Source organism: Prosopis cineraria, unplaced genomic scaffold, assembly GCF_029017545.1.
Source record: "Prosopis cineraria cultivar Desert tree isolate PC_DT_omini unplaced genomic scaffold, ASM2901754v1 PC98, whole genome shotgun sequence".
In the NCBI taxonomy this organism is placed as follows: domain Eukaryota; kingdom Viridiplantae; phylum Streptophyta; class Magnoliopsida; order Fabales; family Fabaceae; genus Prosopis; species Prosopis cineraria.
This window is the reverse complement of record NW_026555425.1, coordinates 29971-40430: the sequence shown is the minus strand read 5'-3', so window position 1 is coordinate 40430 and position 10460 is coordinate 29971. Positions and strand designations below refer to the sequence as shown.

General features: G+C 29.7%; 1 protein-coding gene across 1 annotated transcript; it reads right to left on the bottom strand.

The window, feature by feature from the left end:
- Positions 1-939: 939 nt before the first annotated feature.
- Positions 940-4794, bottom strand: LOC129295370 (uncharacterized). Its single transcript, XM_054933883.1, has 3 exons — positions 4419-4794; positions 3481-3726; positions 940-1678 (listed from the first exon to the last, which is right to left on the bottom strand). The coding sequence occupies exons 1-3, from the start codon at positions 4687-4689 to the stop codon at positions 1224-1226; spliced, it is 972 nt and encodes a 323-aa protein (XP_054789858.1). The 5' UTR covers positions 4690-4794; the 3' UTR covers positions 940-1223.
- Positions 4795-10460: the final 5666 nt, after the last annotated feature.

Sequence of the window (10460 nt, the reverse complement as noted above, 5' to 3'; positions counted from 1 at the left end):
CAAATTCTAATACATGCGCCGCGGTGCATGGTGGCAAGCTGTGACACATGACATAGAGCAAGAACTCATGGCTCTGTACCACAAATTGCAACACATCTGGTACATGCTGTGGCACATGGCACGTTTTTTATAAAAATAATTGTTTGTTTTTCTAGTGAGTGGGTATGTGTCTACGCTTCTATAAGCCCTTTTTATTAAACTTTGAATTTATAATTAACTTGTTTTTAAATGAGGTTGAGATCTTGCATTTTAAAAATAAATTAAAGGATTGCTTATATTTGTTATTATTCTAATTGTGTTGTGACGTGTGATTGGAATAAGTAAAGTCCAAGCGAACTGTGGAACTTTGCACCAGAACCATAATTTCCAAATGGTGACTCCCCAATACTGACTTCAATTTGAGCTAGGTTCATTACTTAAATTCCTTCAATTTGGTCATTTTTATAAAAACATGTTGAATATTTTACGTAGCTCGGTTAAAATTAATTAAATATTTTAAAAATTCAAAATCAACTTTGGTAAAAGATATTTATTTAAGGGAAAATTAATGCGGTCTCTAGACACAAAAAAAAAATTATAATAAAGATAATAGATAGGGACGGATCTTATAATAATAAAGTTTAGAGGGAACCTGGTATTCTTATTTAATGATTGCGTCAATTGTCAAATGATTAGAAAAAATAAATGGCCATTACTTCCAATCTCCCTCCCACCCTCTTGTTCTTATCAGGTAGATATGTTTCAATTCATGAACTATATATTAATATTCACATTTCATTTTATCCCTATCGTAACACATTTATTAACTCATTTAAGCTTGCTTGTGACAGTGTTATCTCTAGTAATTAATTTGTAATTTAATGGTCGTATCACTCATGAGTCTCTAAAACTAAAACATCACAATGTCAAGTCATGAAATATCTCTCAGGCCCCAAAAAGTCATGAAATATTTCTTTCATTTTTTATGTTTACACCAGGTGAATTGATATGATTAGAACGATGAAAATAGATTTTTCATTTTAAATTACAAAGCACGTATGATCATTTTTTTAATTCATAAAATTTATTTTATTTATTTCATTACAGCCCGCTCATGTACCACTCTATTTGGACTAGCTCTCACTCTTTGTTCAACCAAGGGAGAAAAAAAAATTTACAAACATCCAAGCTCGCTTTCTCTCATAATATGTAGCAATATCAAGATATACAATTAATCAAACTCATTACACAACCTCAACAGCCTTATAATGCATACTAGGAAGCTTGTCAAGCAAATCCACAGTTAACATAGACGCCTTTGGTTTTGTCTTCATCGTCATCCTCTGATCAGCCGAAGAATTATTATCCCACATGTTAAACGAACCTGTCCAATTGATAGTGTTCCTTTCACATGGTCCCAGCCACTTGGCCTGCATGTACCTTTGCTTCCTCCATGGCCCCAAGTGCATTTTCTTCTGCTCCATGCACTTCTTCGCTGCCATGCACATGACCTTTATCACGTTGCTTAGTCTTTCTGCTTTCCCCACAAACACCTCCGGCAGCCGCCGCACCAGGCGGTTGTAGTCCTCGCTTCCCCTCGCCATCTCAAACTCTGCCCGGAAGTTCAGTTCTATGATCACCCTCACCTCTCCTTTCTTTGAGCTTTTGCTGTCTATCACATCTATGAAATTGTGCTCCCCTGCACATATCATGCATGGTTGTGTTTAACGTTAATAAACACTTATCCATGAACTTTTTTTTATTCTATATTAAATTAAACCGCTTTAACTTTTAAAAGTGCCTGTGAATATTGTGATAAAATAAAGGGTATGAATAAAATATGCAAATATTATCATGATGAGTTGGGGAGAATCGTGTCCAAAAGATAGAGAAATCTTTAATTTTTTTTATACTACTTGCTGTGTTGAGGATATTAAATTATTAATGACCATAAAAAATTAAAGTCACAGTGACTTAGATAATGATAGATCTTGTTTTATAACTTACACCTCTTTATCCGACCAAGGTTAGTGCCTTCCCTCTCATATTGAAAATGAAATCCATGTAAAAAGACGAATATAATCTTAGGTTACAAATTTTCAAAGTGCACCTTATTTATATTACACGTTTTATATTTTTTTATGTCATAATGATCATAATCTAATGAATAAATTAGTCTAACTCAACAGCTAGAGTAATAATGAGATATGAAAACGACTTTACAACTAGCTAGAGATACAGGAAATAAGATCAGAGAAGCTAGCAAAAATACAGGCTAAATATGTATCCTTTAATTCAAACTTATCCCATACGAATAAAAAGAAGTTCATCTACATAATAATTAATATATAGATCATGAGCCTAGGATCTGCACATTCATGTGGTATAAGATTCACGTAATAAAAGATGCCGATATATATATATATATATAATTATAGATAGACTTTTATTTTTATTTTTTTAACATTTTTCACTCTGTTGTTACCCCCGTGAAAAACTAAAGTCTCGTCGATTTAGACAATGACAGATCTTTTGGCATCACTCACATCTCCGACCATGGTTAGTGGCTTCTCTAAATGGTATTGACAGTGATGAAGTTTGTGTATGTAAATATGATACATAAATTATGTCTACAATGCTTCAACGTACAACCCTAGGCCTTATCATTGTTAATCTCATAATGGTCATGATCTAATGACCATAGTAATCTAACTTAACGGCTAAAGTAATAATAGTCTAAGTGACAAAAGAAAATAAAGCAGAAGACTAGATAAGAAAGACAAAAGAAGCTAATTAATATAGGTTCGACCTGCGTGCAAGATGTGTTTAGAGAAGAAAGACCTCAAAAATTACTATCTTTTAAGGAGAAAAGTCACTAGACACGGATTTAAGTTCAAAAATAGCATGAAAACAATAAACATATCGGACAAAAATGTGTTCCTTTTTTTATTTTTTTGATCAAAAAATTGTGTTTCCCTTGATAAGGAAAAGAATTGAATTTGTTAGAAAGGGAAAGTGAGAGGAAATAAGGAAAAGTTTCCCTTTGATATAATGAAAAACCATTTTAATCTCCATTCCTTAATCATAAGCTTTAAAAAAAATTCCATCAGCGATGGAATAATAACACGCAGCTAGGTAAAAGCTGACGAGGAATTCCAAATATGCCCCACCAAAACTTGAAAAATTAGCTATTACTATCATATGCTAAAAACCACCCCCCACCCAAAACCAAAAAAAAAAAAAAAACAGATATTCACGTTTTTTGTCATTTAGATTTTTATTTATTTATATCCCTTTTCCATTTCTATTGATCAAATATTATTCAGAGAAATATTCCTTTCACTTTCCTAAATATATCATTCATCATTTTTTGCACTCATCTTCATTGTATTCCTTTCACTATTTCACTTTTTTTCCCATTAAAAATCTTTTTCAACATTCCAAGCATGGTTAGGAATCATGAGAGAGAATATATATATATATATATATATATATATATACCTGCTGGAATATCCTTGGAGGTCCTCCATTTAGTTTTACAGAGGGCAGAGTTATTATAGCCCAGACTCTGGAGGCGCCTCAAAACTTCCCTCATCAAGCATCTTCGGCAACTGATTGGGGCCACTTGGGAGCCACAACCACACACTGTTTCGGCGCTCTGTATCTCCTTCACCACTTCTTTCGTTGCGTTTCTCACCCCCGTCTCTATTGAACTTGTTCTGCATATTACACTCTGCAATTTGCATTATACTTTCTCGTTAATTATTTATTTAATTCATATTACGCTTTCGAGATTCAAAACTAAGATTTACCAAAATTAATTAGAACGCTCCTAATTATTCGTATTGTCTGTTTTCTTTCCAACACATGCACGACCTCTGTTTTAAAGTGCATAGTTGTACAGATCCGGTGATCCCCCATATTGACCATGATTTTAGGCTTAAAAACAAAGAAAAATCCGGTTAAGAGTGCCCGAAAATATTGTCATTAACAACCTAACATCTAGCTGTTATCTGGTTCGTTTAATTTGATAAAACTTTGATGAAGTCTTTTAACTTTTGACTTTCCTTTCGATGAGAATATCATTTTTGCAAACATTTTTAACTGACTAGATTGATGAAGACTGAAGAGTATCATAAAGAAAGATCTCAATTATTAGATTAAGGTGTAAGATAAATTTGAAAAGAGACATTTCAGAAGCATTAATGTTAAAAGGGACTCTCTGTAACTGAACAATTAATTTCTGCATTTGAAGTATAGTAAACCAAAGAACCTGCTAAATTTTGTTATCTGTTGTCGCAGATCTCATGGTAAAATGTGGGGAAAATAAATGATCAAGCTTAAAGGGGCTGATATGGCAATCAAATTCTAAGAAACGAAACAGGAAACCAAATTAATAATTAATAAATCAACAAACATTGAGGAGTTCTTAATGTCACCTGCAAAAGTGTGTTGTTGATTGTCCCAGAAGCTTCTATTCTCTTCAACGGAAGAATCATTCTCTCTCCCATCAACATCGTCGTCCAGTAACTCCATCTCGTTCGAGCAGCATTCGTCGCTGCTGCTGATGCTGCTTCTTTTTGTCAACACCTCTCCGTCATCGAGGAATTCAAACTCAACGCCGTCGCCGACGCTCGACTCTTCCTCCTCCCGGAGGTGGCTCGTAGCCAGAATTCTAGTCACTCTTGGGGCCACGGCGGAGCCTCGCATGGTTGATCACTTGGCAGAGTTTTCTCTGTTTTTGACACCCTGCAACAAACTTAAACGACGGGAAAGAACTCACTCGAAAACAAAGAAGACGCGAAGGAAAGACTCGGTGAACGACATGGATTGTGCGTGAATTCTAATTTATACCAGAATGGGGTTAGCTGGGCCCCACTCAGGACCAAGTTCGACTCTCTAATCGCCGCGCATTGGAACATCTATTCTGGCGCTTACGTGGTGGAATCTCGTTGGCTAACAGAGATCAGAATAGTTTTGAATTCGGGCGAAAGTTGAAACCCTTCTCAGACAGCCAGGATCCACGTCAGTCGCCTCCAATAATTTCATCTAATCCAGACATTTGGATATACTCGAATATCCCTGATTCATTTTCTATTTTTAAAATAAAAAATATATGTATTTTTAGTTTTAATTCCTCATTTTTGCTTTAAACAATAATTTTTTTTCTTTTTAAGCATAAACATGTGCATAGTAAATACCAGAAATAAAAATTACCTATAGTTTAATTGAGTGAAAAAATATTAATTTTATAAGCAAGTCAAGATTAAAATCTGATTGAATTCAACCATACTCACTTTTAATCGAGGTAAAGTCTAACCGGTAAGGTCATTGTTTTAATGATTTCATAGTTAAAGTTAAAATTATAATCAAATTGTGATTAAATTAGTCATGAACAAATTATTTCACTAAACTATTGATCAAGACATGATTCAATATTTTTAATTTTAATTATATTATAATAAAGTAAAAATAATCAAGGATTATCGTGAAAATAAAATGAAATTAAAATATATAAATAATTTTTAATAGGAAAAAATGCTGCTTTGCCTGACCATTAAATTAATGACAGTCTTATTACACTTGCAGTAAACCAGCAGACAAGTTTTTCCCAAAAAGTTGTTGAGACTTCTCCAGAGACGGGGTAGCATCTTAATCTTATGATGCTTCCAGAGGATGCGGGCAACCAGCTGAAATGTGTTAGGGCGGCGGTGAAACCGAGATGATACGGAACCTAATTTCAATGTTTATCATGTGAACTGAGAGTTTTATACTATTTGAATCATTCAGGTTTAATTAAATTTATAACTTTTTACTTTTTTATTTTTTAAAAAATTATTTTAAAAAATATAAATTAAAAAGCTGTAAATATAACCATCTAAGTAGATTTAAATACTCAAAAAACGATAAGGGCTTAGCATCATGTGTATAATTTAGCGGAGAAACAGGCTCCAATGATACGTTGCGGAATCTGGATCGTTGCATGACTAGGCTTATCCGATGGCGGAGTACCTGGGACCCGTGTGTCATTTGCCCAGATTGAAGTGGAGTGTAAACGCGGCGTCTTGCCAATGGTTTTCTGTTTCCATGGGCCCACTGACCACGTGGGCACCAATGTTGAGGACTTTTTTGGTCATTTGGTCGGGCTTCAATAATTGGCACGACACCAGGTGTCCAGGTCCAAGGTAAACGACAAATTTGATTTGTAGGACGAATATACCCTCCAATTTGATTGCAGATCTGCTAACTTACGTGGATTTAAATTTTGTTGTAAATATTGTAATTCCCTAAATTTAAATTATTCAAAATAATATTCTTTTCAGTCTTAAATTATAAAATATTTTTAAATAAATTTTTATATATTAATAAATCTTATTTTAAATATACTTAACAATATTATATTTTTAAAATAAAAATATAAACTTTAAAAATAATCATCATTTAATATATTGAAAAGAGAAAGAATATAAATTAATGATAAAGAGAAAAATATAATATTAAAATTGACACATTAATAAAACTTTAATATATTTAAAGTGTCTTATATTTTAGAATGAAAAATTTTTTTTAAAAGTGTCATATAATTTAAAATAGTGGAAGTAGTTTGTAAGTGAATGTTTGAACTCCAACTATGCTCACATTTTTGTTCCATTAAGAAAATTTGAACCTGATTTTTTTATAATATTCCCTTTTTTATACAAATTCCAATATTCCACTATATATTCTCTCTCCTGGCTCTTAACAATTTCATCATGAGTTTTTCTCTCTATCATTAAGATTCGAGTAGGGGTGAAAAAAAATAGTAATGGTGTTTAGCATTTCAGTGTTGTATGTATATATTTTATCATTAATTATAAGTTTTTCTTTCATAATATTTACCTATTTTCGTTTATTATTAGTTCATATTTATTATAGTCCTCACAGTTTAACTTCTCAGTTGTTATACCCAAAATAAACTTCAAAGTTCTGTTCTTGAAGTATTAAAATTTAAATAAGAAAAAATGAAAGTTGTGAGGAATTAAATTAATGAAACGAATTACATGTTAAAAAATTAGCTTGAAATTAACCACAAATAATGGAAACGATGCCCCTACTATGAATTCGATAGGTTGTTAGGTACGTGGGTCTTTCTTTCTTTTTTTGTTTTTTGTTTTTTTTTTTTTGTTTGGGAGCAAACAGGTGGGTCATTACTGTGAATTCAATAAGTTGTTAGGTACGTGGGTCATTTCTTGATTAAGCTACAATTAAAAACTATATGGTTCTCCCCCATGTGGCCTGTGGGTATGCATTTATAAAGTATCGATATTTTAAATTATTTCACGTATTTACATTAATGTTGTGTTAAATATAGATACTTGTCAATATTGTTTTAAATATATATCTAAAAAGTATTAAAATATTATTTTTAAATTTTAAAAAATTTTAATTTTTAATGTGTATCTAATAATTTTAAATTGCAAATTCATACTTTAAAATCAATATTTTGATACTATTTTAAAGAAATTAAATTTTATTAAATGTTGCCATATTAATTTTTTTGTTGCTAATTAGATTTTCATTAAAAAATAATTTTTAGACATAATAAAAGGATAAAATTTATTTTTTAATTATAAAAATATAGGAATATAATCTTTCAACGTATAAATCTTAAGTATAGAACTACCAATAAAGAGGTGGTAAGTAATTAGGTAGAGATGAAATAAAAAGTGTAACTAATGAGGTCCGTTTGGATTTCAGTTGGGTATAATAGTTATGAAAATAATCAATCAAGTGATAGATTTTAATCATAATTGATTATGTTATAACGTATGTGTTTGGATACTATTTTTCTAAAATGATTTTAATATAATTGAAGATGTTTGGATAATTTAATCAGAATTAATTTTTAGCTATATAAATTACTATATAATTTAATTTTTAAATACTAATATTAATTTTTTATAGATACAAAGTTTAAATTTTATTAAAAAAAAAGAAAAGAAAAGAATAGAGTTTAGTTTTATTTTTATTAATTATGTGCTGTTTTTGTAATTTTTGCTTGGGCTTATTTTTGTAATTTTTCCCAAGATTTTGGCGTTCCTCCATACACTCGGATTCTCGGCTTGCAAAAAATCAATTTTTCTGAAAAAATTAATTTTTTGAAAAAGTCACCGTTTGAATAATTTCATGCAAAATTAATTTTTTTTCTTAAAAAAATTGATTAATGTGCTATCCAAACACACTGGAATTATATGTTTGATTGGTATCACCATAAATAACTATATATACATATATGCTAGGTTAGATATTTTTTAATTAAAATTATATTTTAAATATTTTTATAATTTTTTATAAATATATTTGCACGTATTAAAAACCTATCATATCCTATATTTTTTAAAAATAAAAATATCAAGATATAAGATACATAGTATAATCAGTACTATACAATATATGTATGCATCCATTTCAAATGGTTCCAAACAGCACGCATTTCACAGTAACTAGTAAACTAGTAATGCAATAACTCGTACAACTATATTTAGGCATGATAAACTTTTAATATCTTGAAATATACTTTTTATCTAGTTGTTGAAATTTCATATCTTATACTCCCTCCAACTCAAATTATAGGATACTTTTTAAAGAATTTTTTCATCCCAAAATATAAGACTCTTTAGGTAGGTTAAAGTTTCATTAAATGCATCAATTTTAATTTTATTCTTTCTCTCTATAATAATTCATGTCCCTTCTCTTTTTAATATATTAAATGATAGGTATTTTTAAAAGTTTATATTTTTATTTTAAAAAATAAAGTTATTAAATGTATTTAATATGTTTATTGATATCTCAAATTTGTTTTAAAAATGTCTTATAATTTACATTGCTAGTCAATAAACTGTTTTTCCTCTTCAAACTACAAAACTAATTGTATATGATTATACAATTATAAAGACTTAATTAACAAATATTAATTTTTAAAAACCAAATCAATAACTATGATAAATTTAAAAAATAAAAGAATTCATCATCCTTTGTATTTTATATTGACTTCTCCAAAATCACATGAATTCGTGATTCGTGTAGAGTCACACATAAATCATCAGGCCGTTAATTCATTTTGATTTTCGAAGTATTTTTTTCACCCCACAATACATTGAATCCAAATGTTAAATAATATAATAATAATAATAATAATAATAATAATAAATATAATAATAATAATGAATCAAGGGAAAATTTCATTAGAATCCCCCACCAAACTTATTTTCAATCAATCCTAAAATTGTAAAACATCAATCAATTCAGTCTCTATGAGTTTCATTTGAGCTAATTAAAATTAAGTTTTTAAGAAAAATAACACAAATAACCCCAATCCTTTGAATAAAAAATAACGACATAAGAAAAATGAACAATTAATGTTATAAGAATTAATAACGAATGTAGAAAAAATTTACAACTCTCATTGACAATATAATACCATGGTAAATAAAAACAAGTACAATTAGATGTATAATAACTTGTGTAACTAGGGAAAATGAGCAATTGATATACAAAAAATGAGCAACTAATGTAAGTAAAATTAGGATTATTTGTGTCATTTTTTCTCAAAAACATAATTTCAATTTAATCCAAGTGTGACTATAGGGATTGAACTAATTTATTTTAGAATTTTAGGGAATTGATTGAAAATAAGTTTTGGGGAAGAATGATGAATTTTCCCATGAATCAACATTGTGAGGAAGCTAAGTAATTATTATTTGTTTTCAAAAATATTGATAACGATGCCAGATCCATCTACACAAAGGAATAAATTGAGTTTAGGAATAAATTGTTAAGTGTTCCTCGTGCCCGATTTTTGTTAGCTAAGTTTGAATTGGACAATTAAGACGTAACATACTTCGGAAAAAATTAAAACAAAAAAATATAAAAATAGCTAATTTTTTTTACATGGTGAATGTGTATGTCATTAATCACTATCATTCCATATTGAAAACAAATTACACACACAGTACACACTAATGGAGGGGAAGAATTCGACTACCTTCTAAGAAGGAAAGGAAACAACTACATGCTAGTTAGGTAGATTAATTATGCATATTCTCCTAATTAAATAATTTTTCCCAAAGTATTTGCATTGATTGGCAGAGTACGTTGACGTTGATGCAACATAATTGGTCTATCATATTCACGACTTGATATGATAAAATCCGATCTTACTTTTGCACTGTCATTCTTGTTGGCGAAGTGGGGGTAAAAAAAGGATCTAGAGTATATATTAAAAACAATTTCATCATGATATGCTTCTGCTCAGTTTTGGATGGGAGAAAAAATATGAAAGAAAAAAAAATATAAGAAGAAAGAAAAAATAACTTTTACCTTAGTTAGATGAGGAAGAAAACATGAAAAAAAAAAAAAAAATAAAAGAAAATATGAAATGTGTGGGAACCTATTACACTTTTTCTTCAACTTTTTTCACCTATTGAGTATAATTTGTTTTC

Coding starts and splice junctions, on each gene's coding strand:
- LOC129295370 (XM_054933883.1), bottom strand. CDS start 4,689: ATGCGAGGCTCCGCCGTGGCCCCAAGAGTGACTAGAATTCTGGCTACG. Junction 3,727..4,418: donor TCAACAACACACTTTTGCAG/GTGACATTAAGA, acceptor ACGAGAAAGTAT/AATGCAAATTGCAGAGTGTA. Junction 1,679..3,480: donor CTCCAAGGATATTCCAGCAG/GTATATATATAT, acceptor TGATATGTGCAG/GGGAGCACAATTTCATAGAT.